The sequence below is a fragment of the Aotus nancymaae genome, unplaced genomic scaffold, assembly GCF_030222135.1.
Source record: "Aotus nancymaae isolate 86718 unplaced genomic scaffold, 86718_ANA_hifiasm-v0.15.2.pri h1tg000008l, whole genome shotgun sequence".
Classification (NCBI taxonomy): Eukaryota; Metazoa; Chordata; class Mammalia; order Primates; family Aotidae; genus Aotus; species Aotus nancymaae.
The window spans coordinates 18,179,770-18,207,702 of NW_026988419.1; the positions used below are offsets into that span (position 1 = coordinate 18,179,770).

The window sequence follows — 27,933 nt, forward strand, 5'->3', positions numbered from 1 at the left end:
AAAGAATATTCCTGTTAAGAAGCAAAAGGCATAGATTAAGGCTTTGAAAAAGTGCTGATTAAAAAATAAAGTCACCTAAAATGTAAACAAAATGCTTATTAAGCGAAAACCGGCTAGCCTTCATGGCATAATTGAAAGCCCTTATCGAGTATTTTCTCCCTGGCTGTAGGCACCCTGTCAATTCTTGAGAGCTGCCTGCAAGGAAGTTTATTTTTCCTTCTCACACCTGTGCTTAATGAGTAATATTTTTGTAAACTTGGCCATTTTCAAGGAAAAAGGGAAGCATTTTATGCCAAAAAAGCCAGGCATGGTGGCTCACACTTGTAATCTCAGCACTTTGGGAGGTCAAGGCAGGCAGGTCACCTGAGGTCAGAAGTTTGAGACCAGCATGGCCAACGTGGCAAAACCCTGTCTCCACTAAAAGTACAAAAATTAGCTGGGAGTGGTGGTGGGCGCCTGTAATCCCAGCTACTCAGGAGGCTAAGGCAGGAGAATAGCTTGAACCCAGGAGGCAGACGTTGCAGTGAGCCGAGATTGTGCCATTCCACTTTAGCCTGGGCGACAAGAGTGAGACTCTGTCTCAAAAAAAAAAAAAAATCAAAATGAGAAAAAAAAAAACCTACCCTAATTTTTCTCTCTCTTATCTATCTATAGAAGATGATGAAATTTATAAAGATACCACCAGCTTAAAATTTAAAGAAAGTTCGAGCTCTCCAGAGTCAGTGGCCTCCTCTCTAGCAGAACTGAAAGAGATTAAGAATAGGAGAAAAGCCAAAGGTTTAGGGAAAAACAACCCGTCAATTAAATGTAACATCTAAATGTAACATTTTAAATGTAACATCTAAATGTAACATATTTAAATGTAACCTTTAGCATTTAACATTTCAATGTTAAATGCTAAATTTTTGAGACAGGATCTTGCTCTGTCACCTAGGCTAGGTTGGAGCGCAGTGGTGTCATCATGGCTTACTGCAGCTTTGATCTCTCAATCTTCTGGGCTCAAGCCATCCTCCAGGACTCAAGTCACACTCCTGAGTAGCTGGGACAAGAGGCGCCTGTCATCATATCTGGATATTATTATTATTATTATTATTTATTGTAGAGACTGCCTCACTATGTTACCCAGGCTGGACTTGAACTCCTGGACTTAAGTGATCCTCCCACGTTAGCCTCCCAAAGTGCTGGGATTACAGGCATGAATTGCCACACCTGGCCTGTTTTTACTTCAGTCCTTCTAAATAACTGGATCTGATCAATTATTTTTGTGCTTAATCAAATGTCTCCATCTCTAATCTTCAAAACAAAGGAAATCAATTTAATTTAGATTTCAATAATTGCTCATGCTCCTCCATAACCTTCTGGAATAATAAAATTTCCCAATACTATTGTCCCCCCCCACCCCGCCGCACCCTCCCACTTCCCACAGATATACGTGCTTCTTTTTGTTATAAAAAAATGTAAGTTGTCTGAGGCTCTGGGAAAATTCTATCACTATGGCAATTCCAAGAAGAAACAAGGCACAGTCCTAAATGAAGATTTGTTCTGTCTCTACCACATATATGCTTCACACAAATAGTAGGTTTCAAAAGGAGTTACTGGTGTAGAAGAAAAAATCCACTATGTTCAAGGCAAACTTCCTAATAGGAAAATGAAGAAATGAGGACGCCTTGTGTATTTTGCTGCCACTTGAGAACAAGTCCTTGAAACCAAAATCAGGAGATGGTTAAAAGTAAAAAAGAACAAATACTAATTTTTAAAATCCACTTTTGGGGACAAAAATAACTTTATTGAAGAAAATGCACTCATTTTTAAAGTGCATTTTAAGTTTCAAAATCCCTAGAATTTTCAAACTTTTACCAATTTGTACAGTCACCCCTGCAATTTAGTGTTAGAACACAGATTTCCATCACCCCAGTAAGATTCCCTGTGCCCTTTTATAGTTAATTCCTGTTCCCAGTCCATGAACTTGGGTACCTGTGAATCTATCTTCTGTCTCTATTGATTTTCCTTTTTTTGTCACATTTCTCTCTCTTAAAGAGTTAAAAAAGAAATAAAGAAATCCAAGGGTATTTCCTACAAAGCAAAAAACACCACTTACTGAGGAAGAACCCACCTTGATAAAATAGAAATCTTAAGGAAGTCCAACAATCCTGGACACCAGACATGTTAATTGAGTTAGAGTCAGAGTGGTCTTTAGGATTTAATTATCTCTGCAGTTAGAGATAACAGATCTAGAGTTACAAGGGATTTTGATAATTAAAGAATACTGTAGTAAGCCCTGTTATCTTAACTAAGAAAAGTCTCTGTCTCTAAAGTTAAAAAAAAAAAAGGCAAAAAAAAAAAAACCCAACTTTCAAATAAAAAGAAAACTCCCAAGCATTCCTATAAAAATCAGTCAGATGATTTTTTTTTTCCTTATGAGACAGAGATATCTCATTTTCTTAAACAAATTAGATATCTATGGGATTGAAATATAAAAGTTTCTTCCAAAATGTAAGGTGGGCTTTCCCCTTCAAGCTCTTCTATGTATATTATTCTAGTGTGTTTTGAGTACAGTAAATATATCAAACTATCATGGTTTTGGCTGACAAAATACTTTTCTAACCACTTATTTCCTTCCCCCAGAATCAATGGATTTTAAGAAAGCTTTAGCTACAGGTTTATCTTGCTTACATCCGGATTTCCAGGTATCCTTCACTCTGCAGGAAACACTCGGCTTCCCAGAAATTTACCAAGCATTTTACAAGGAGCTCTTTTATATTTGAAAGAGAAAACTGTTTTGTCAAGCGATGATGAGAAATTCCAAAAAAAAAAAGAAACCAAAAAACCAACAAACAAAACAACCCTCTAACCCAGACAGGATTCTAAATTTGGGGAAATCCATGGCACTCTACTCTTTCAAGTTGGAGTGTGGGTCACAGAGATTCCCTAAGAGGTGTTTTTACACTATTTGTAGGAAACTGATATTTGCTAGGTTTTTTGTTTTGTTTGTTTATTTGGTTGGTTGGTTTTAAATATTTGCATGAATAAAAACAAATGCTAGTTTTGTGTCTTTAATGTGTCAGGCATTTTATAGAACACAGTGTACTAATTACTCCGATGGCAATTACTGACGGTGAAACTTTTGGAGAAAACAGGTACCTTGCAGAAATAAATATATTTTATTAGTAGCTTCACGTGTTCTCAAAGCAAATGGAATCTCTGCACTCCTAACACCAGGAGAAGGCAAAGCATTCAGTTTGGGTCTCAGAATTTACTGTGGAAGTGGTGGCCTCCTCCTGAAAATCTTTAAAAGCAATTGTGCTTGTGTTTGTCTGAAAAATAGGACTGATTGGATGAGTTGCCAAATGCGAGACTTCTCAGGTTCCCTTTCCACTCTGAGTTTAGAGTTAAAGACTGGGGAATCTTAAAGGAGAACTTTCCACACCCTTGAAGTAACAATTGAAATATAAAAAATCTGGCGGCGGGGGAGGGAGGGGGCATTCTGTAACGGAATGTGTCAGCAAAAAGAAAATGGCAAATAAATGCAAGAAAGGGGCCAAAGAAGGGCAAGACATGGGATGTCCCCGCCCCACCCGGCTTTTAATGATTCAGACAAAAAATCTGTGCTTTGTGTGTAACTGGCAGGGAGAACGTGGGCAAGGACACGAAGACCTTTTTCTCCCCACAGCCGTCCAACTTTCCAGTTCTCAGGATGTTCACAGTGATTTTACTTTCAGTGAAAACGGGCGTCCCATCCCCAGGAGACGAAGGCAGGCTTTCCTGCATATGTAAAAAAGCAAACTGCTACTTTGTCCTAGCAAAAGAAAACTTTATTCTCTAAACTTCCCGGGACTTGCAAAGCGCCCCGCGGAACTCCCGGTGCTTAGCAGAAGCTCATTAAAAGTCCCTGTTCCCCTTCGCTCCCCGTCCGCCCGCGGGCGCTTTCTCAGAGCCAGACGGGCAAAGCGCTGGGAAGGGGCGAAGTCCGAACACGGAGCTATGAAGACAAAATAAGGGAGTCCCCAGTCAGTGCCCTTTACTCCCAAGAAAGGGAGCAGGGTGGGGAGACAGGCAGCCCCGCCCCGGGCCTGCAAAGTCTGGATTCTTACAGCTGCAAGGTGGTGGATATTTTACGGGTTTTCTTCCCCACAAAATAAACTCCTGTAAGCAGAGATTTCTTCCCCCCCGCCAGAGGTGACGCAATGTCCTCAAACACCACCACCACCCCCAATAAAAAAGAAAAGGGAAGGGGGAGCGCCCTGCAACCCCTTCGCTTCACCCAAGTCCAGCCACTCCCTTTCCTCTTAGCCGCTTCCCATCCCTTCCCCCCATCCCCTAAAAAGTTTGACGACCGCAAAGGAAACCGAAAAAAAAGTTGTCTTGCCCCAGTCTTGGCGGGCCATCAGCATCTCTTTTGTTCGCTGCGAACCCACAGGCACCCGTGACGTCACCCGGAGCCCGGGCCAATCGGCGCGCGGTCGGCGGCTGCGGCGGGCGGGGCGGGGGGAGCCCGGCGGGTCTCTCCTCCCCGCGCCCCGGGCCTCCGGCGGGGCGGGAGGGGACCGTCCAATATAAGCCCGGGCTCCCAGGGCTCGGCCGCCCGCGCCGGCTGTGCTGCACCGGGGGAGGAGAGGGAACCCCAAGCGCGAGAGGGGAGAGGGGACCTGCAACCACAACTTCTCTGGTCCTCTCCATCCCCTCGGTCCCTCCACCCGTCCCCTTCCTCACCCTCTGGCCCCCACCTTCTTGGAGGCGTCCACCCCTCGGGAGGCATTGGAAGGGATTTTTCCCGCAGGTTGCGAAGGGACCCAGACTTGGTGGCCACTTGCCTCCGGGTGAGGGCGTCTCTTCCCCACCGTCTCAACATGCTCAGGGGTCCGGGGCCCGGGCTGCGGCTGCTGCTGACCGCCCTGTGCCTGGGGACAGCGGTGCCCTCCACGGGAGCCTCGAGGAGCCAGAGGCAGGCTCAGCAGATCGTTCAGCCCCCGTCCCCGGTGGCTGTCAGTCAAAGCAAGCGTGAGTACCGACCGCAGGCTGAAACAGGCTGCCTCAGGGCTGGGACTCTGAAGCCGACCAAAGTTGGGGCTGAAGTTTTGTGCGCGCGCGTGTGCGCGAGAGTGTGCGCGCTTTGCTGAGAGAAGCCAGCTGTGCACACAAAAGGATGTAGTTTTGAGCAGGCTGGTTCTGAGGGCCTGGGATGATAAGATCCTGCATTGGAGGACGGGGACTCTGCGATCTTCCCGTGTTCTGATAAATTCAGCACGTTCAGATTGTCTTTCTAGGAATTAACCAAAACTTGCCTTTAAAGAGAAAAATAATGCGTGCCTACAAATTTTCCGGATGGGATGACTGTGGTCCTTACTACTACTTATTTTATTTGCTGTTAAATAATGGGTCAAATATTTTCACAATGAGAGTGAAAAGGGGGTAATGAAATAGCTATCTTGTTTCTAACTAACTTGGAAGAGATGTAATTGGTTCTGAGCTCTTTAGGAACGCTCAGGGTACTTCACTGAGAGGTTGGAATTCTTTCAGTTTTTCAAAGACACACCCTCCCTTTGCTTTGAGAAACCTGATTAAAGTTGTCCTTTTTGACTATTACTCCAAAAGAATATTGAAGTTCCTTGAATGCTTTAAAAATGTGATTTCAATTGTCTGCCTTCCAATTGAAGGCAATTGGAAGGCAGACAATTGAAATCACATTTTTTTTTTTAATGTAGACCACTGGCCAGATGGAAATGACATCATTGTATATAACCTTTAGCAAAGTTAAAAGGAAAAAAAATATATACCTAAATATTCACATGAAGAAAATTCCATAATTTGGGGAAAAGGAGGGATGGAAGTGTAATAACTTTTTCCTTCAATTATTTGCAGCTGGTTGTTATGACAATGGGAAACACTATCAGATAAACCAACAGTGGGAGCGGACCTACCTGGGCAATGCCTTGGTTTGTACTTGTTATGGAGGAAGCCGAGGTTTTAACTGCGAGAGTAAACCTGAAGGTAAGTGACCACAAGCCCCATAGTTAGTATCTTTTAATAGATGAAGTGGTCATTGTTAAACTTTGCATTAGTAAGTAAAACTACATACACCTTTTTTTCTAATAGAATTACCTCTCATTTCATCTTAATAAATATTTAAAAACTGCTTATCTTTGCTTTTCACATGGTTTTACCTTTAAAACAAAGAAACAAATCTTTCCCAGATTAGTTCCTAGAGTCTTCTTTTTGCTTTACTCTCCCAAACTTTTTGATGAGAAAATGAAAGATTTTGTGTGTCCTCCCACAAAAAAAAAGCTTATAAAATTTTAATTTATTAGAAAGCAGTCTCAAATCTTTAACTGTAAGTTTATGAGCCAGAAAACACTTTGGGCGCTGTATTGTAAAATGATTTGTCAGCTGCAGTTAACACACCACCACCAGCCACTACAAAGTTCTCATTCCTGTATGACATTGATACCTTTCTTGTAAATTATAGCGACTCTGTCAGAGAAGCACTTATGAAGGGAAAATGGAAATGGTAGGATTAACAAATGTCAATACCTGGTAGGAGGTGGGAATCTTCAAATTTTTTTTTTTTTTTGAGACAGAGTCTCGCCGTGTCGCCCAGGCTAGAGTGCAGTGGTGTGATCTCAGCTCACTGCAACCTCCGCCTCCCGACTTCAAGCAATTCTCCTGTCTCACCCTCCCAAGTAGCAGGGATTACAGGCACACATCACCACGCCTGGCTAATTTTTGTATTTTTAGTAGAGACAGGGTTTTACCATATTGGTCAGGCTGGTCTCAAACTCCTGACCTCAGATGATCCACCCGCTTGGGCCTCCCAAAGTGCTGGGATTACAGGCATGAGCCACCACGCCCAACCAATTGTTTGCTTTCTATGTGAACCTTTGTTTGACTTCCTGAGTCAGAGATTGGAATCTGAAACCGTTCACAAATCTAGCTCTGTCATAAGTTAGTACTTGATATGGCCTTTTCCAAAGGGCCTGAAATTTCTTTACAATATGAATAATTTACAGAAAATTTGAGAATTTGTCAAGGTAAAAAAAAAAAAAAAACATGACCTTATTAGAGCCTAGAGTGAAAAATCGGTTTATATCATTTTATCCTTGTGGTTGTACCATGCTACTTGTAGAATAGAAAAGTGAGTTTTCCATTGGAGGGGATTAGTGAACTAGAAAACCTTGTACCTAAGTGAGGCTCACATGGACTTTCCTTCTCCCCTCAGCCGAAGAGACTTGCTTTGACAAGTACACTGGGAACACTTACCGAGTGGGTGACACTTATGAGCGTCCTAAAGACTCCATGATCTGGGACTGTACCTGCATCGGGGCTGGGCGAGGGAGAATAAGCTGCACTATTGCAAGTAAGGAAGACATTCTTTACAATGACGCCAAAATATCATAAATATGAATTTCTGTTACCGTCACTGTCATTTTCTGTTATCCATGACTGGCTATTCCTAATGAGATTTATCCTTGGCGACCGGGTGATCGCCAAGTGGTCACCCACCTGGTTCCTGTGATTCTTAAAGATGGATATGAGCACAGATGGAATCTGTGTTTTATGTGTGTGCATGTATGAGTGTGTGTGTTTGTGTACATAGTAGAACCAAGAGACCTCTTGGGCTCCATTTCAGTAAGACATGCTTAGGCGAGTTGCCCGTTTAAAACCACCTGGACATCTTCAAGCCAGACAAATGGTGAAGCTTTTCTGCAGTGACTGGAAAGGTGTTCACCAGCCATGTGTTGTCTGCTCTTCTTGTTTGCAATGCAGAGAACTCTTGCACCTCACAGAAACAGTCTGGTTCCTTGGTGACCAGTAGGTTATACCCAGGAAGCAGATGTCACTATTCCTAGGGATAATACAAAATTATTAACCCAATAGTGTTTGCTAAGGAACTTTGGAAACCAGGCTGATTCTCATCAAGTTTAGCTAAGGCACTTTTTCCAGTATGATTAACTGGGTTACCAATATATTCTATTAACATGGTATTTAAGTTTTTAAATCCATTCTTTAAATATAAGTCACCTTAAAGGCTTCTATTCAAAAGAGCAAGTCCTGTGTGAATAGGCGCAATCTACTCTCCCCATACTTCATTTAGGGTTTATCCAAGTTTATGGGCAAATCCCAAGAGGCAAGGGTCCATAGTGTTTACAATCTAGTTCAGCCTTTGAATGTGCCATTGGGCTTAACAACTTAGAAAACTACCAGGATTTCCACACTTTATATGTATATGTCCGTTTGCTTTCCACCAAAATGACATTCCTATCCTAAGGTGAAATACAGGCTCTCCATGCTCCCAAAAGCTGGAATGCTATGCCTGATGTGGCCTTTTCACTGAATTAGTCTTAGTCTTAGCCTGCTGTGTATGAGTGAAGACCAAGCCTCCCAGCCTTTCTTTTCTGCTTAGGACCCAATTTCCTGTGATCTCTCTGGGAAACCAGGATTTATGACTTCTTTGCTATCCAGATTTCTCTGTGGTTTTCCATTGTGTTCTAAGCCAGACGCTTAATTGAATTGACTCCAAGTGACCAGACCTGTTAATGTTCCCCCTGTCTCTGATGGGAAAACTGTTGTCTGTGTTTCTACTTTGGCCAACCTAAGGACCTACTGTGAGTGGAACATGAGACCAAAAAAAAAAAAAAATATATATATATATATATCTCCTAACATTTGCTTTGTATCTTCAACAGACCGCTGCCATGAAGGGGGTCAGTCCTACAAGATTGGTGACACCTGGAGGAGACCACATGAGACTGGTGGTTACATGTTAGAGTGTGTGTGTCTTGGCAATGGAAAAGGAGAATGGACCTGCAAGCCCATAGGTGTGTGAGTCTTAGGGCTGAGCAAGAGCTGGGGATGCTTAGTTCTAATGTGGGGTTGGACCAGAATCATATCTATAAAGATCATAGACCTGAATTCCAATGAGAACCAATAAAGAAATGGGAATTTTATTTGAAATACTAAATAATTATACAATCCATAGTCTTCTTACAGGAATCAGATCAAAAAGTACTGACCACACGTAGAAGTCTTAACTTTGCTTCAAAAGTGTAAGTTAGACTTGAAATCTTTAGAATGAAGTCATTCCTTTTATCTAATAGCTGATCTTAGATTCTTCCTTGATCAAGATATAATTTATTTGAAAGAGAAAAAATGACACTTTAAACACATTTCTATATGGAATGTCCTGGACTGAAATATGAAATAGTGTGTGCTTGTCACACTCTGGTAATTTATTTTCAAATTAAAAATTGTTGAGCTTCCTTTGGTCTCAATCCTGAGTTGAACTCTGTAAGTACAAGCCCAAAAGTTTCTGGCTATAAATTTTAATCTGTTTACTTATCTTCTAATTTAGAGGCTTTTGTCTTGTGTTGTTTTTGCTTTCCAACATTTTTTAAATAGCTTTTTTGGTCATTTTATGTAGGCCACTCAAAATTTGTAATTGGCCATTTATAATTAGCATTGGAATTTTGCATATGTAATCTCCCACAGACTAGATACATACCTAGATCCTTGCTACTGGAAATGCTGGTGGGAAGTTTGGGGCTCGCTGAAAATATGTAGTCCATGTACTTATTAGGAGGATGGAATTTCTGCCTGCCAACTCAGCTAGAGCTTTCTTTTGCCTTGGCTACATATTGTGTGCTTAGATGCTGGGTGTGTCATTCTTTCTGAACAGAGTGCCACTTAAAAAAAAATGTGGCTGAATTTTTGCTTACACACTACACTTTAAATTACAGGGAGCTTGCACAATTCAAAATAACCTTTTTTCCTGTTTTTCTTCCAAATTTCCCTACAGCTGAGAAATGTTTTGATCATGCTGCTGGGACTTCCTATGTGGTCGGAGAAACTTGGGAGAAGCCCTACCAAGGCTGGATGATGGTGGATTGTACTTGCCTGGGAGAAGGCAGCGGACGCATCACTTGCACCTCCAGAAGTATGTTTTACGTATTTATGTTAGAGATTAAGCCAGGTATTGTTTTCTGGATTCCTGGAGAGAAGGGTAATACTATGTCACTTAGAACACATCCAGTATACCAACATACTTTAGTAACTTCTGGATGTTAAGAAAACTGTCATAACCAACTGATTCTGCATCTTCAGGGAAGACTGCATACATAGAAAAAAAGTATTTCGGTAAGGTTCAATCTCACCTCATTGCCACTGACGTAGAGTTGAACAAAAGGTTTAGTCTTCCTTCTATGTTTGAAATTTAAATAAAGCACATTCATAGGCTAAACTGATAAAATTTAAAAGTATTGATCCCATAGGTTAAAATGATTTATCTACTCTGGAGTTAAGGATAGTGTCTCTGACCTAACACATTTTATTCTTGATATAAAGAAGCTGGCCTCTGGCATCTTTACTACTCCTTCTAAGATTATCTTGAGGTCTTAATTATTGCCTTCGAGTTTCAAGGCTCCTTGTTTTGAAATTTTAAACTAATAGCAACTATAGAGTTCATTGAAGTAAAACAGCCATTAACTACTTGTGTTATACATAAGTTTAAAAACAAAGCCAAATAATTTGAACCTATTTTATTTATTTACCTTAAAACATTTAACTATCTTAACATAGTCATCTCCAAATTCAAATTATTTGCTAACCAAAAAATAGGCCTCTCATGAAAAGTGGTAATGTTTCTGACCGAAACTTGCTGGTTTATTAGTTATTTTGCACTTAAAATGTTATTGTGATCATCAGATTTCCAAGATCTTTGTGGCAATATTTTAGCTTAAGAGAAATTAGATGTCTGATTCAATCCTTATCTATTATTTAGAACTTTTTGAATAGCAAGTTGGGAAAAGTTTCTCAAAGAAAAGTCATTTATTCCAGAAAATTTTATAGACACTTAACTTTGTTCAAGGTATTAGAGGGGTGTAGATACGAATTAAACATTAGCCCAGCCTTCAAAGAGCAGGGGGTCAGGGAGATGAGAAAGTTTTATACATATTTATCATCGCAAAACACAATATTAAAAGTTTTAATAGAAATACTGAAAGTAGTACTATGGAGGTTCAGGGGATGTTAATACTTTTAGGGGAGATTTGGGGAAAAGCTCTAATCAGTAATTATACCTTCACACAAACTTCTATTCTTGTGGTAGATGGATGTGGGTGTATGTTTTATTTGAACGTATGTCAACTGTTAATTGCTTTTTTCCCTAACCCAGTAGTTGCAACAATATCTGACCACAAAGAACTCAGATACTCTATACTCACATCGTAGCACAGAGAAAATTTGGATTATAACTTAAATAATCTATTTGCCAGATAAATGGACACATAGACTAATGGTTATTTAGTTACAAATTATCATTTTACATTGATCCTACTCTTCCACTGGAGGGCTGGCACTGACTAATTTGAGGCTATTTTGCTAGTGATTTTTAAATATTGTAGGTGTTTGGGTATGGGGGGAGAGAAAAGAACATTTTAGTCGAAGAAATTAATCCACTGAATTTTTTATATAACAAATGAAGAAAGAGATATTGCCATCTTTTTATAGCTTGTTTGTAGCAATGGGTGAAGACCCTTTGTGACCTGCTTGCCTTCCCATTATCTTTAGTTTTTTTTTTTTTTTGAGACAGAGTTTCGCTCTTGTTATCCAGGCTAGAGTGCAATGATGCGATCTCGGCTCACCACAGCCTCTGCCTCCTGGGTTCAAGCAATTCTCCTGTCTCAGCTGCTTGAGTAGCTGGGATTACAGGCATGCGCCACCATGCCCAGCTAATTTTTGTATTTTTAGTAGAGACGGGGTTTCACCATGTTGACCAGGATGGTCTCTATCTCTTGACCTCATGATCCACCTGCCTCGGTCTCCCAAAGTGCTGGGATTATAGGCATGAGCCACTGTACCCGGCCAGTTTTTGTTGTTTTGTTTTGTTTTTGAGACAGTCTCACCCTGTCACCCAGGCTGGAGTGCAGTGAGTGGTGTGATCTTGGCTCATTGCAACCTCCACCTTCTGGGTTCAAGTGATTCTCCTGCCTCTGCTTCCCGAGTAGCTGGGATTACAGGTGCCCGCCACCACACACAGCAGTTTTTTTTTTTTTTTTTTTGTATTTTTAATAGAGATGGGGTTTCACCATATTGGTCAGGCTGGTCTCGAACTCCTGACCTCAGGTGTCCACCCCTTTTGGCTTCCCAAAGTACTAGGATTACAGGCATGAGCCACCACGCCCAGCCTGTTTTTAGTTTTCTAAAGCCAGTTCTCTATTGAAAGGCAGGCCATAGTGATGACTAAGAGAAACCCTGGGAGAACCTGAGAAGGAAAAAGATGGAATAGAATGCCAGACAATGAAGCTAGTCAAACGAACAGTGTGAAAACAATAAATAAATAAATAACAGGATGAAAATGTAGTTTGACAGAGAGATGAAACTAGACTAAACCATTCAGCTCCCTTTCCACTGTAACAAATGTAATTTCATCTTTCAGAAGTGTAATACTTTGCAGCACCAGAGCCGAATATGAGCGTATTGCCAAAAATAGCTATTTTTATATTACCAGGCATAGCTAGCATTCCTTTTTTAAGTTTGAATTGATGACTTGCCTCTCTCGACCTGATGTCTGTATTTATATGCTTCCTTTGTGACACAGATAGATGCAATGATCAGGACACGAGGGCATCCTATAGAATTGGAGACACCTGGAGCAAGAAGGATAATCGAGGAATCCTGCTCCAGTGCATCTGTACAGGCAACGGCCGAGGAGAGTGGAAGTGTGAGAGGCACACCTCTCTGCAGACCACATCGAGGGGTGAGAGGCACAGGGCCAGCAGGGGTGGGAAATGGGAAGCCGGTCAAGAAATATTTCTCCAAATCCGTCTTTCCTTTGACATGCCATTTGAAATAATTTGCAGCATTTCAGCTAATAACCTAAGATCATTTACACATTATGGGTTGTTAAAACTTTTTTTAATGTCAGGTTTTAAATTTCTGAGAAAAAAAGTGAAAATGGCAGGCAGATAAATCTTAGGGGGGAAAAAAAGCCAGATGTAGCTCCAAAAGATAAAGCCGAGATTTAAAGAATGTTAGCATCGTAAAACCTACCATAAATAGATCACACAGACAGACATGCACACACACAGACACACACACATATTTTGAATATCCAAAGTTCATTGAAAGGGAAATGAGAGTTATAATTAATTATATGACTACTCGCTAGGAAAGGACAAAAAAAGTGCATTTGCTTTTTTTTTTTTAAATAAAGATTGAAATATACTTCCCTGTCCTGACATTGAGCTCTTGTTTTAGTGGAAACCATTCTTTAAATGTTGTTTCCATGCTCCAGCAAACTTTGTTACATTCTATAAAGTAACGCACAACGCTTTTCTTCATGTATTGGCGATCAAAATTTCAGAAATTCAGACAGGACATAGAGATGGGCATGAAAGACATGTTATGTAAGCATTCTTTTTAAAAAACAAGTTTTAATCATTTCTGGTATGAGGAAAAGATTTTTGCATCATAAATGTTTCATAAAATCTGAAGAGAGAAATATGGCCAACAAGGATATGTATGCCTCTCTTATTATTTTTAATATGTTTTGATCAACTTTTTACTATATGATGTGCCAACATTGTTACATAGCGTCTCAGCCATCCTTTAGTTAAAAACATTAATTGTTGTAATTTTTCTTCTTTTGATGAGTGTCTGTCTTGCTTTGAGCACTTGTTAAGGTGAATAAGATTAGACTTGATAATATATTTGAAGTATTTGATTATCGTCAATAAAACTGCTACTGACCAAAAACATTATAAATGTCAATCTACCAAAATAGATTAAAAGAGTAGGTGGGAATCAAGTGGGAATAAACATTCTACAAATGTTAGCTATTTTTATGAATATTGCCAGTACTGAAAAGATCCCATTGTTGAAAAAGGTTTGAGAAGCAATGGGTTAAACAAAATGGAGCCTACTCTGCAGAATCTCTGTGTTCCTCTACAGCATGACGCTCCATGGTGGAGCGCAGGGGATGGGCACCATGTCGCCCCAGTACATTTGACCTTGGGATCCGATCCTTTGTCTGTGAAACATCTTTGGTTTCTAATGTTCAGTGGCACTTACGGAGGCACTGAATTCAGTGTACCTTTGGTCTACTATCAGCCCTGATTCTGTTCTGTTGTGGGCACTGGCCCTCAAGAGAACAGATGTCTAAAAGATGAAAGAAAAGATTGACACATCCATTTGTGTTATTCTGAAAGGAAAGCTGTCTTAAGAGGATAGATTGGTTTTAGAAAAAACACAACAGAATCACAAATAATCCTGAGGAGAAATAAAGTGTGGAAGGTGGAGGTGACCCCCAGAGAATCCAGGATAGCTGCCTAAGGCACCCTGTAATGAGCTCAGTGACACAGAAGAATGAGAATGTGTTGAAGGTAGCTGTTGTTTGGAGTGGTGACATGATGTCTGTGATTTGGAAATCTAATCCTGGCCAGGTGTTGTGGCTTATGCCTGTAATCCCAGCACTTTGGGAGGCCAAGGTGGGCAGATTACCTGAGGTCGGGAGTTTGAGACCAGCCCGGCCAACATGGTGAAACCCTGCCTCTACTAAAAATACAAAAAAATCAGCTGGGCGTGGTGGCATGTGCCTGTAATTCCAGCTACTTGGGAGGCTGAGTCAGGGGAATTGCTTGAACCCAGGATGTGGAGGTTGCAGTGAGCTGAGATGGTGCCACTGCACTCCAGCCTGGGCAACAGAGTGGGCAGAAAAAAGCAAAAAACAAAAAACAAACAAAAAGAAATGTAATTCCCGTAGCCCCAGCTGAGCCGGAGGATGGAGACGATTTGATAGACACTTGTGGATTATTTCCTAGGCTAAACGCAAAAGCTTCTGCCAAATAAGGGACATCTCTTTCCAGTCCCAGACCAGTAACAACATGGATTTCAGAGCGATCTCAGTGAGATCCTGAAGATCCTGACTGCAAAAAGTAGTGAATTGTCTTCTCTTGCCCAGTTTTGTGACCTTCCCTTCTCATGCCATTAGGATCTGGCCCCTTCACTGATCTTCATGCAGCCATTTACCAACCGCAGCCTCACCCCCAGCCGGCCCCCTATGGCCACTGTGTCACAGACAGTGGTGTAATCTACTCCGTGGGGATGCAGTGGCTGAAGACACAAGGAAATAAGCAAATGCTTTGCACATGCCTGGGCAATGGAGTCAGCTGCCAAGAGACAGGTATGCATTACTTTTTCAAAGAATGGGACCGATGACTTTATTATTTAGTTTTTGAAGGACAACACATTCATTCAATGTGAAACAATAAAACAAACAAGAGAAGCTTGTAATCTTACCACCCTGTGATAATAATCAGGTTGGCATTTGAAATATTTTCTTCCAGTCTTTTTAATTTATGTATTTTCTTTCTGGTCATGAGTATCATGGGTAAAGATTGTATTATCTTTATTTGTCTAAAGTGTCACAAGAGAGCTATTTTCTGAATAATTATCCATATTTAATATTCTAAATCTGAAATTTCAGCAGCTTTGTGATGTAAACATCTTCCAATAACCTAATGTATGTATTCTGGGCTACAAACGTGGTAGTAACTATGGCAAGAACAATTGGTACAGAATTCTCCCCCCAGAATAGCCTCATATATTAATTTTGATGGCAAAGATATAATCATACATATTATCCCAACATCCTTAAGCAGCATCCTTAATTGACCTATATAAGTATAGCTTTATAAGTAGAGAAACCGAGGCATGGCAGCAGAAGTGGTAATGAAGGACATCAGCAGAATAACTCAGGTGTTGTTCTATCCACAGTAGACGTGGATTCCTGAGTAATGCATTTTGACTGAAATTAACAAGATGATCATCTATACTCACCGCTTCTTCCTTTGAGGGCACAAGCTCAGCAGCTCATTGAAGCCATAAATAAGCAGCTCCTGGTGAGAGATAAAGCAGCTCTGTTTACTAACACTCTTTTGATTATGATTGTAGCTGTAACCCAGACTTATGGTGGCAACTCGAATGGGGAGCCGTGTGTCTTACCATTCACCTACAACGGCAGGACGTTCTACTCCTGTACCACAGAAGGGCGACAGGATGGACATCTTTGGTGCAGCACCACTTCGAATTATGAACAGGACCAGAGATATTCTTTCTGCACAGACCATACTGGTGAGTGTCCCGAGGGGGAACCACAGCAGTGAGAAAAACTTACCTTTCCTGCCCTGTTTTTATTTGCCAGCATTCTTGCCATTTATTTTGAGGCTGCCCAAGAAGGATTGCTTTTGTTCAGTTTGGACTCAGGAGATACAGAGCTCATAATAGCTGAGGATTCTTCCATCGTCCCCAGTGCTGTTGGAAATGACCAAGGGAATAGTCTTCCAGTTCATTGATTTAACACATTGGGATTATGATGTGATTAAAGACACTTGTATTTTGGAATCAGTAGGTGATCCCACAGGGCTGAGGAATACACAGGATGAATGTTTTCGTGCCTTAGCTTTTTTTCTGATTAAAACAAAGTTTTATTCAAAGCTATCATTTAATCTTTTGCGGGGGGTGCTGGGGAAATGATGGTGAGAATGGGATTTAAATCTGTTTTGAAAGTGAAGGTAAATACACTAAGAAGCTTAGAACTATGTTATCAGACGTAGTTTATTCTGAGATAGACTCTGTGAATTAGCTGCAGAAACCTGGCTCTCTTAGACCAGTAATTCTGTGTCCATTGGAAAGCTCAGTGGTAATCTCTTCCTTCCTTTTTGTGTATTGTTCCTGGCAGTTTTGGTTCAGACTCGAGGAGGAAATTCCAATGGTGCCTTATGCCACTTCCCCTTCCTGTACAACAACCACAATTACACTGATTGCACTTCTGAGGGCAGAAGAGACAACATGAAGTGGTGTGGAACCACACAGAACTATGACGCCGACCAGAAGTTTGGATTCTGCCCCATGGCTGGTAAGGATGAAGCCTCTGAGGGTCGCTGTTTTTGACAACCATTTAGGGAGTAGAGACCAAAGACTAGTGTCCAGTTTACTTCTACTTCATTCATTAAGACATTTTGAGACAACAGAAACTTCATGTAAAGTGTGTGTGTGTGTGTGTGTGTGTGTGATGTTGTATCATATACTAAGGATTGGGAAGAATACTTAGATAATTATATAATTTTTAAACCTCATTGACATGATTTAATGTCTAAAATATAACTACTTACTCGTAAGTCTGGAAATATGAATTTGCACAGGTTTGTGTTTGTAAAGAGTACACAACTGAGTAGCTTACAACATTTTTTATATATATATATGACTGCTTTAGTCACAGAGCTACAATATAAGTACCAAAGTGACTAAAACTCAATGTTTTCTAACAGGTAGGGAATCTCTCTCTTTTTTTTTTAAAGGTCTCCAGTTTGTATAAATGGGGAGCAAATGGAAACCAATATACTTTAGTTGTTTTCAAATTTTGAGAATCCTGTAGATTACCTTTGATTTTCCAGTTATAGAACCAAGAGCCTGTGCAGTTGACACTGTCAGGTGTGACTGTGAGACAAGGAAACTGCTTACACTTTGACTTCTCTCATTTCAACAGAAGAAAATGTTGAGTTTAGAAGAAAAAACCCACTTTTGCTTAAAATTCTGTATCCAAACACATTGTTTTTATTTGATCCAGAATAAAATGGAACTGGGAAAAGTATGAAGCAGTAGCCAAGTCCAGGCTTCTAGCACAGCATGAACCCTTTGTGTGAATGTGTAGATATTGTCTTAGTTTAACATTCCCTAACCCTTCCTATAACTATTTTCTATGACATACTTCACATTTCTTCCTCCAGGGCTCAAAAATTCTACCCCTTCACCTAACAGCACTTAGATTTCATTGACGTACACAAGGCTTCTTCCCAAGTGAGAATTCTTAGGATGACCAAACTGAACCCATCCTATTGCACACATACCTGTTTAGACCTTGTGATCCTTTATCAAGTGCATTTCTCATCCATTTCCAAACAGCCCACGAAGAAATCTGCACAACCAACGAAGGGGTCATGTACCGCATCGGAGATCAGTGGGATAAGCAGCATGACATGGGTCACATGATGAGGTGCACGTGTGTTGGGAATGGTCGTGGGGAATGGACGTGCATTGCCTACTCGCAGCTTCGAGGTATGCTGGCTCATTAATGAAAGCATTTGAGGTGGCAAAGGGTACAGAGAGGGAGACTTTTTAATGAAAACTTGTACTTTGCCAAAAGCAGGGGAAGAAATATGCAATGCCACTTCATTCATTAGTCTACTGTGCTTGGTAAGATAAGCCTTTCAGGCAGCCTGCTAAGACAAGCTGGCACAGCAGTGCTAACGTTCTGAAACACTCCTAGGATGTAAGGACTTAGGCTGAGCCAAAAAGATGACTTCAAAGGTAAAAACAAAACATTTGATCCATTCAGCTTTAGGCTATGCCACTGGATTCATGTCTAGAAAAGACAGGATAATTTCTGCAAAGACATGAATACCTTGCTATTCTAAAATCAGATCCTTGCAGATCCAAGTTTGAGGAGACAAATACATAGGGGACTGACTTCTCTTGTTCAGATTAGTTTTTCTTCTTTGCATCCAGCGAGATAATATGAGGAAGTATTGACTTATTTAAGCTGTTTTAGTTTTCCATTCTTTGATTTGAAAAGCAATATGTAGGGAGAACTCTGAGCTACTAATGGTGTATGTGGCTAGTGTGTAGATACTGGCCTGAATTTGTTTTCCTTTTGTGGTGTCTGGTGGGTAACACCATCCAGGGGTATTAATTACATGTGGTGTTGCAGAGCTGAAAGAGACCTTAATAACACATATAGACCTCACTCTATACATCAAGAAGCTGAGATCCAAAGAGGGAAAAGTAATTTTCTCAGGATCCAGGATCTCTCAAAGTGTGAGCAACAGAGTTGGCCTAATTTATTTTAGTGTGATGAATACCATTGACATTTTATTTACCAAATCTAAATATCTCCTCCCCTTCCCTTATTCCAGAGACCAGACCACCACATCATGCTGGGTGTTAGATAAATATGTTTAATCTTCTTATTTATCCTAACAAGCAGATATTTAAAAGAAATTATCAACTAAGCAAGAAATTTTCAGAAAGTAAGACATATATTTGTTCAAATACTGGCTTTTCACAGGAGGGTATATTTTACCACATTCTTTACTTGAGCATACTGTAACCTCTGCTACAGTTACAAGTTTTTGGGAGAAAAAAAAATTTTTGGCAAAAATTTTATTACTGACCAAACTGAAAAAAAGCTTATTCTATGCTTGTAGGAAAATTATTTTAGTGGAAGTTGTTGATAATTAAGTGGAAGTAGCTGTATGCTTTGAGAAGCATAACTTTTTCTTTCATCAGTGGAACTTTAAAAATTTTCTCACTCACCCATCTGTTTCCTAAACAGATCAGTGCATTGTTGATGACATCACTTACAATGTGAATGACACATTCCACAAGCGTCATGAAGAAGGGCACATGCTGAACTGCACGTGCTTCGGCCAGGGTCGGGGCAGATGGAAGTGTGATCCCGTTGGTGAGTAGCCCCATTTCCCTAGATGAGTTTGCACAAGGGGAATGGTTAGCAAGTTTCAGATGAGAACAGCTATGTGACATCATGTGACTAAAGTTGGCTCCAGACTTTGATCAGTTGCTTGCAAAGCGCTTTGCAAAGTCTTCTCTTTAATCCTGGACCCAAATATCTCGATATTGGTAGTCATCTGTTTTTTGCTGAATTTGGTGATAAATTTAGACTTATTTTAATTCTTTGGAATTTATTCTTTGGTTGAGTATCATAAAGATAGTCCATACTATGAAAAGTATTGTTTTCCTACCAGCTGCGCAACAGCATGAGCAAAGGGTTATGCCAGTAAATATCACCCTCCAAAATACTCTTAAGTTTTTTTTGGCTGCCCTTCAAAATAGAACTAAGCAAATAGTGAAGTTGAGCCTTAAAAGAGCTGTGTTACCAGCACTACAAAGTTTAAGATAATCCATTACTATTTCTTTATCAAAAGAGACCAGTTGCTCACCAAGAAGACAAACTGATAGCATCAGTTGTTTGATATGAGATTGCCAGAGCTGAGAGAGAAGCCTAAGAGGTTTTCTTAGAAGTTGCTCAGCAAATACTCACAGTTAAAGTCTAGTTCATTCATTTAAATGTCAAATTATTTTCTTTAAAATTTGCAGAAGAAAATGAAATTATTGCAGATTTTTTCCTTGCTATCCAAATGTTAAGCCAGTTACATTAATATGGGTAAAAATATCTAATATTTAAAATTAATATATAGATTATCAATATACACTGAAATCTAAATTTTTACATGTTTATTTAGAAATATTACCCTTTAGAAAACTAAATATTCCTCCTAATAGGTACTCTTTTAAAACTATAAATTGTCCTATAAGGTAAAGAATGGGAACAAAATATTTTTTTAACTGCATATATTTGTAAGGACAGTTGCAAATTTCTATTCAAACTAAATGTATGCTCTAGCACCCTGAAATTAAACTCACAGCTGTAAGTCTTCAAGGCTATTCATTTTTTCCTTGCATGTATTTTAGACCAATGCCAGGATTCAGAGACTGGGACATTTTATCAAATTGGAGATTCATGGGAGAAGTATGTGCATGGTGTCAGATACCAGTGCTACTGCTATGGCCGTGGCATTGGGGAGTGGCATTGCCAACCTTTACAGACTTATGCAAGTAAGTAGCTCTCTTACTGTAAGCTGAGAACTGCCAATGGTTATAACAACAGGGTAGTAACTGTTAATGTTCTCATTCCTAAGTTGGGGTCTCCCCTCTTTCTCACCCTTTTCTCCCATTATTATCTAATAATCAATCGAATTTTTGATTAAAATAATTTTTCTGTCTTCCTCTATCAAGTGAAAGGTAGAAAAGGCTATGAAAATGTTCTTGTCTATAATTTTACTTCTTAACACTGTAAAATATTCCATTAGGTTAAGACAGTCTGGCTAATTTCATCTTATATCCATACATGGAAATCAAAACCACCAAGTAAGCTATGCTGGGAGTATATTGGGCTTTTAAATTATGATTCTTTACAGAAAACCTGCGTAGAGAGATGGCACGAAATGGAACATAGGCTACATGTTCATTCAACCTGTCGTCTAAGCTCCCTTTGTGTCAAACTTTTCATTTGTTTGATCAATTGCAACCAGGAACACCGTATGTTGGGCCAAAAGTTGAGTAACTTGGTCAACTCTCTGCCCACACAGTTCAAACACTCTGAAATGTTTATTGCTGGATTTTTCCAGGTCACAAAGACATCATACCTACCTGTAGGTGTGATTAATTCATTTGGGGGGAAAATTGCATTTAAATATTCACTGAGTGATTATAATTAAACGTGTTAATAAAACATGAAAGGCTAATTAAAAGGCATCAGTTATTTGAGCAACTGCTGAAGTGCAAAGTCTCCCAAATTCTTCACTAATGTTCGACTTAAAATATGGCCTACATTCAGAAACAAAAAGAGAGAGTTTCAGGGTGTCAGAATCTGCATGCAACAGAAATGAAGATTAAATTAACTCTGTGATAAGAGATTCTCTGTGATAGAGAACAAGCTATGGGAACAACTTGGCCAAAGGTAATGTTAGCCAAGCCTCACTCCTCCATTTCCTCACCTGTAATATGGGCAGATTGTAACTGATTACCCTTAAAGTTCCATCCTAAATACTAAACACCCAGATGCACCTTTTCTAGGAACTTGGAAGATTTTGCTTTTCCCAACCCTCAGACACTATCAGTGCTGGGGAAGGTGACTTTGCTTTTGAAGGCTTATAGCACAAATTGACCAACCTCCTAAATTGTATTTCTTGGAGGATTTGGATGTAAGAATCACTTAATTTTTTGTAACTTAACATATATTTAAATCTGATTGAGGAAGTACTGTAAGTATATGTTTGGTTTGTTTGTTTACATGATGCAAATGATGCTTAAATGGTAGAAACTTCTAAAGCAATCCTCTGTGGTTTCTATGTTTATGATTGTTATTGGTGTGGTAATTTGCTGAAAATGATTTCCTCCTGAAAGATTGAGAAAGATCTTTGTCTCTCTTAAAATAAGACTGTCCACATAGCTGCTTGCTGGAAGCAATTACGTGGACATGTTAAGAGATAAAATCTGGAAAAGAATAAATCCTTCAGTATTGGAATTTTACATGTTGACCTTACTCCTAGTCTTTAAAAAGGAGAACAGCAAAAGCCCATTGAGCATAGAGGAGATTTAGGAGGGAAGAGATTCGCATTTGACCTCGGATATGCTCTTTGGTGCTTATCTGTATGTCTGGTTTGCTCAGTGGTTCGTGCCTGGCATCTAGGGCTTTAAGAGTGTGGTGAGAATAAAGGAACAATGGATTACCAATAGACTATCTCTGAGCCCTGCTCTGTTTGTTCCTTCTACAGAGAACTTGGTAGAGTTGTTCAAACTAACACAAGATAAGAGGCATTTGGTTTGTCAATAAGCAACTAGAAAATCACAGATCTCAGCAAATTAAATAGAGAAAAAAAGGACTGAGTCAAAAAATTATAAATGTTTAACTTCTGCAAGGTCACTACTATTGGAAATTACTCATTTTGACTTTATTCTAAACTAATTTTAAAAGTGTAGGATACTTTTTCCTGGTATCATCTCAATTATTTTCTTGTTAGTTTATTTATATTGGATAAGAGAGGGAGTGAAGATTGCACAATGGCAATAGCTAGTATATGCCAATTAAATTAACTTAAAAAGTTATACCAACTACAAGTAGCAAAAGGATTGTCAAAAATTTAAATCTAAATACCATAAATGATGTCATAATTTTTAACTTTTTGGTCTTCAAGGCATATATAGTATAAGCTAGAGTAATTATACAAAGTATAAGCTGGAGTACAGTGATTAATAGGAATTTAATTAACCTAAGAAATAACTGTCTCAGCCTCTTTACTTCCTGAACAAAAACGTGGTAAATTTCATTGCTGTTCAGTCCATTTCCTTTAAAGGTGGGCTACGACACAAGGCTAAATTTTAAAACGTAGAATTTCAGACCAGTGCTTGAAGTCATATGAAAGCAAAGGGGCCTCTGTAATTTTGTTCCACTTTGGCTGGGGTAAAAACCATTGCAGGAGCCTTTTATTTTCCTTTCCCTGCCCGTTTTTATCCTCCTCCTTGTGTCCATGTGGATGTAGAAATATGATTAGGCTTAGAGATGAATAGTAAAGGCCAATTATGTTGTCTTTCTAAAACTTAATAGGCATTTAACCATCATAAGATTATCCCCCGTCAAAATCATGATTGACAAAACTAAATAAAATGTCTATCAGGTGTCTCTTTATGGGAAATTGTAGTAGGATTTCTTTAAATATTTAAATATTCAATATTTAAAAAACCTTATGCCAATTATTATAAATAATTTAAGGACATGATATTCCTAGCTTTCCTGATTTACATGGAAGTAAATAGTCACATCTCCAAAATTTTTCTTAAATAGTTGTCTTTAAAAATGTGTTTTCATTTGTACGGATCTTCATAAACAAAAGCAGTAGTTCAAAGAGGGGCTTGGAATTGACTTCTGCCAATTGATCAAAACAAACATCCTGTGTGTTCTGTAAAATACATACAACTTTAAAATGAAAAACTGATAATTTTATGCCTGAATTTTGGTATTCATGTGGCTTGGAAATATGTGCATTAAATGAAATTAAGATTCAAAGTATTTGCTAATCTTCAGCCACCTTTGAACTGTTACTGGTGTGGAAGTGAGTATATTGTTCTAGGATTTCTGTATCTATATGAATATCCAAGTTATATATTTTTTTCTGCTCAGGAAGCTTTGTTTTCAAAGAGAATTTAACAGCTTAGATAATAAAATTTGAAAATCAATGTATTTTTTACCTAGAAGCTTCAGAAAACTGAAATCTGTTAATAATCTGGTGAGGTGCTTTATTAAACATGCAGAATTTTGCTCTGTTTGACAGAGTGTCAGGTAGAAATTCTTGAAAAGGTTATTATAAGACACAATTTTTATTTCTAATAATTTGAACATTGACTGACATCATAAAGATAGTGTTTTAAGAAAAGACAGTTTTCTATTCTGCAAGCATACATTTTCTAGCTATTTCATTATTATCGTAAATGGAGTTAACACTATTTAGAAATTGATGCTACTTCCGTTATTTTCCTTTTTTTTTAAACAAGAGAACCAAAACCATACTTCAAATTTTGTTGATAACACTGATATACATCAATATGTAGGAATACTGAATTTAGTATATACTTCATAAAGTCATTTTCGTTGACAACTGATTTTGGAAAAAAAAATTTAATCACTTAATAATTTGATGGATCAATGGTGTGATTTGAGAGTACACTTCTTAAATAAAAATAAAACTCGATGTTTTTTCCAAACTGATAGCTTGCTTAGACTGATGAGAAATAAAACTAGGTCTTTAATTATTACCTTTGCCTATTTGTCTAAGATTTTACCCTGATTTAGAAATGTGTTTGTTTTACATCATCTCATATGGCCTTTGAAATGTTGCTTCCTTCTTAGGTAGTAGGTTCATTCTTGATAAAAACCTTCAAAAATTAGAATTTGCTTTAAAAGAGGCTCAATACAATCAGTAAATGAAGTTTATGTTCTGTATTACATTATTTTTGTAGGGTCATTTCACAATTCTCATAATTCTTACTTTGATAATAGAGAAAACAAAAGCAAGCAAAGTTTTTTTTTTACAAATGTATTTTATTTGCTATAAACAACTATGATGTGCATTTCTCATGTGAAAGATAATAATTATCAGCGAAAAGTGGATTTGCTCCCTTGATTTTCAATGTAAATATTTAAAAGACTAATCCCAGATAATTTTATTAGACTCACATTTACGGCTAAGCAAAGCTGTTTGTAATGATGACCATCCATGTACACAAAGTTTTAAGCCGAAGCGAGTGAATATCCAAGATAATCAAACGTTAAACGTTTTCATTTTCAGGCTCAAGTGGTCCTGTCCAAGTAGTTATCACTGAGACTCCGAGTCAGCCCAACTCTCACCCGATCCAGTGGAATGCACCACAACCATCTCACATTTCCCAGTACATTCTCAGGTGGAAACCTGTGAGTATCCTACCCAGAAACCTTGGATACTGAGTCTCCTGACCTTATCAGATTCTGACGGTTTCTTTTTTATTTCCCCAGCTTTTGAGCCAACAAGTCTGTTATCTATTTATTAGCATTTATTATATTTGCATAGTGACCAAACAATATGTGATCAATTAAATTGACATGTAGATTGAAGGGTTTTTGGTTTTGGGTTTGGGTTTGGGTTTTGTTTTTCTTCGGGGGCAGGGGTTGGTATTTGGAAGAATTTATCTTTTTATGTTAGAGAAATCTTTTTTGCAAGGACTTAGAAATGATAATGCTTAAAATTGTACTTGCCCAATGTGAGAAGAGAATCTCAGGTTTTTAAATGTCTTGCAACCTCATCAAAGGAAAATTACCGACATCGTTTTTATAATTTGAAGAAAAATAGACAATATATTTCTTTTTTGATTCACTTTTTAAGTGATCATTTTTAGAACTTTACTTTTGACCCACTGAATTTATTTAGATAGAAGGAAAAGAGATGATGGGAGGGAGGTTTAGATGAAGGATGACAATTGGTTTATTTAAGGTATAGCCCTGTGATCTGCTAATGAGAAGTGACTAGAAATTGAAGAAACCAAATAAGGATAATATCAGTCTATTTAGCTTTAGTTTCTCTTCCTCTCTCAAGCCTGCCCTGTTTAACTCCAAAGTTCATAACTCATAATTTGAGAAACACTGTTTTAAACACAGGAGAAAAAAAATGTCCATTTTAAATCACAGCTATTGAATTCCACAATTAAAAACAAACAAAATTTGACCAACCCAGGCAGTTAAATTTAAACTCTTTAGGAAAAATTTAAGCTGTTAAAATGATTCTTTTTCTAAATTTCTAAAGCCGAAGGACAGAATTTTTCAGATTTAAAAGGGCCACCTGAGTGCCCAGAAAAATTGTGCAAAGAACCATGTCTAGACACATCTTTGATGTGTTAGAGTTTCAAGGATAAAAAGAAACTTTTAACAACTTCTGTACTCAGCCAGGTTGTCAATCAAAATGTGGGGGCAAAATAACATTTTCAGACAGATTTTAGGCAGTTTATTTTCCATACATCCTTTTCTTTAAGGGTATTTGTGGATATACTCCAGAAAAACAAGGGTGGAATAAGAAGGAAGTTATGAGGTCCAGCAAACAGTGCTTCCAAATCAGACCCCTGACAGTGGTGGAAAACTTTGCAACACAAGAACTGCATAGCTGGCTTAGAGGGCAGTCAATACAGATGGAACAGCAAGATGGGGATAGGGTTGAGAAATCAGGGATTGAAGTCTCCAACAAAAAAGAGGGACTTTATAGAAAAAGCAGGCTTGGAGAAAATTAATCACAGGGTTAAATATTGCAGTTAAAATAACAACGTGAGAATCAGGTGGAGGAATGTGTAATAAACCCAAATGTGGCCGGGCTCAGTGGCTTACGCCTGTACTCCCAGAACTTTGGGAGGCCAAGGTGGGCAGATCACCTGAGGTCTGGAGTTCGAGACCAGCCTGGCCAACATGGCAAAACCCCGTTTCTACTAAAAATACAAAAATTAGCCAGGCATGGGTGCACGCCTGTAATCCCAGCTACTTGGGAGCTGAGGCAGGAGAATCGCTTGAACCCAGGAGGCGGAGGTTGCAGTGAGCTGAGATCATGCCATTGCACTCTAGCCTAGGCAACAGAGTGAGAGTCTGCCTTAAACAAAAAAACAAAAATCAAAACAACAACAACAACAACAAAAACCCCAAATGTATAATAAGGTAATAATTCCTATACGAAGCAAACTAAATTGCATCAATATTAACGTACAAAAACAAAGAGAGGAAAAATTCCATTGAACCTGGATTCTGGAAACTTTGATCCACCTAACAATCATGCTGTTAGACTCATTAAAAATAATATACTTATAATGCATGATGCGATCCATTTATAGATTAGTCATGGAAACTTGGTTGCAACTTTAACATAAAATAAAAAGTAAACATTTACTTGAAAAATGGTGGATATGGAAGGTGGAGAAGAGAGGAGGTAACAGCTTTATCTTTCAAAGTGGAGAATCAAGAGAGATAGTACCAAAAGCTGATGAAGTTTAAAAAAAAAATACTTAGTATAATACTTTAAATTATAAATATAAACACAAGAAGAACAAAGATAACAATACAAATGTCAAATACTGGGTATGTCCAAGATTCTGGGAGGAAAGGGGTAATATCATTGAGCTAAATCCTCAACTTTGTCTGGGCACAGTGGCTCACACCTATAATCCGAGCACTTTAGGAGGCTGAGGCCAGTGGATTACCTGAGCCAGGAGTTCGAAACTAGCCTGAGCAACATGCTCATGCCCTGGCTCTACAAAAAATATATGAATTAGCCAGGCATGGTGGCATGCACCTGTAGTCCTAGCTATTTGGGAGACTGAGGCTGGAGGATCGCTTGAGCTTGAGAGGCAGAGGTTGCACTGAGCCAAGATGGCACCACAACCATGCCAGCCTGGGAGACAGAGCAAGACTCGGTCTCAACATAAATAAATATATAAAAAAACCCTCAACTTTCACGTTAAAGAGTCTATAAATATGATCTATTGTGGACAAACGAAAAAAACAGAGGTGTAAGCATGTTGTCTATTGGAGACAAGATCAGAAGAATAAAAACAGATTCTCTTAGAGAGGGGAATCATGTCTTTCTCATTGGCTCAATGTAATCTCCCTAGAGTCTAGAATGGTTTAGTATCTGGCACACTGCTTAACAAATGGTGAATGAGAAAAAGTCATTCTTTTTTTTTTTTATACTTTAAGTTCTGGGGTATAGCTGCAGAACGTGCAGGATTGTTACATAAGTATAC

The 27,933-nt window shown here is 38.8% G+C and overlaps 1 protein-coding gene across 20 annotated transcripts in view; it reads left to right on the forward strand.

The window, feature by feature from the left end:
- The first annotated feature begins 4,580 nt into the window (after positions 1-4,580).
- Positions 4,581-27,933, forward strand: part of FN1 (fibronectin 1) — a 75,500-nt gene continuing 52,147 nt past the window's right edge. For all 20 annotated transcript variants that reach the window (XM_012445849.3, XM_012445852.3, XM_064373015.1 and 17 more), the window contains exons 1-13: positions 4,581-4,998; positions 5,860-5,988; positions 7,214-7,351; positions 8,682-8,813; positions 9,791-9,928; positions 12,590-12,748; positions 14,981-15,172; positions 15,943-16,122; positions 16,730-16,906; positions 17,953-18,105; positions 19,382-19,510; positions 20,539-20,682; positions 24,972-25,093. In XM_012445849.3, the coding sequence (XP_012301272.2) occupies positions 4,848-4,998; positions 5,860-5,988; positions 7,214-7,351; positions 8,682-8,813; positions 9,791-9,928; positions 12,590-12,748; positions 14,981-15,172; positions 15,943-16,122; positions 16,730-16,906; positions 17,953-18,105; positions 19,382-19,510; positions 20,539-20,682; positions 24,972-25,093 (1,944 nt within the window). In that variant the 5' untranslated portion in view covers positions 4,581-4,847. The remainder of the gene's footprint in view (positions 4,999-5,859; positions 5,989-7,213; positions 7,352-8,681; positions 8,814-9,790; positions 9,929-12,589; positions 12,749-14,980; positions 15,173-15,942; positions 16,123-16,729; positions 16,907-17,952; positions 18,106-19,381; positions 19,511-20,538; positions 20,683-24,971; positions 25,094-27,933) is intronic.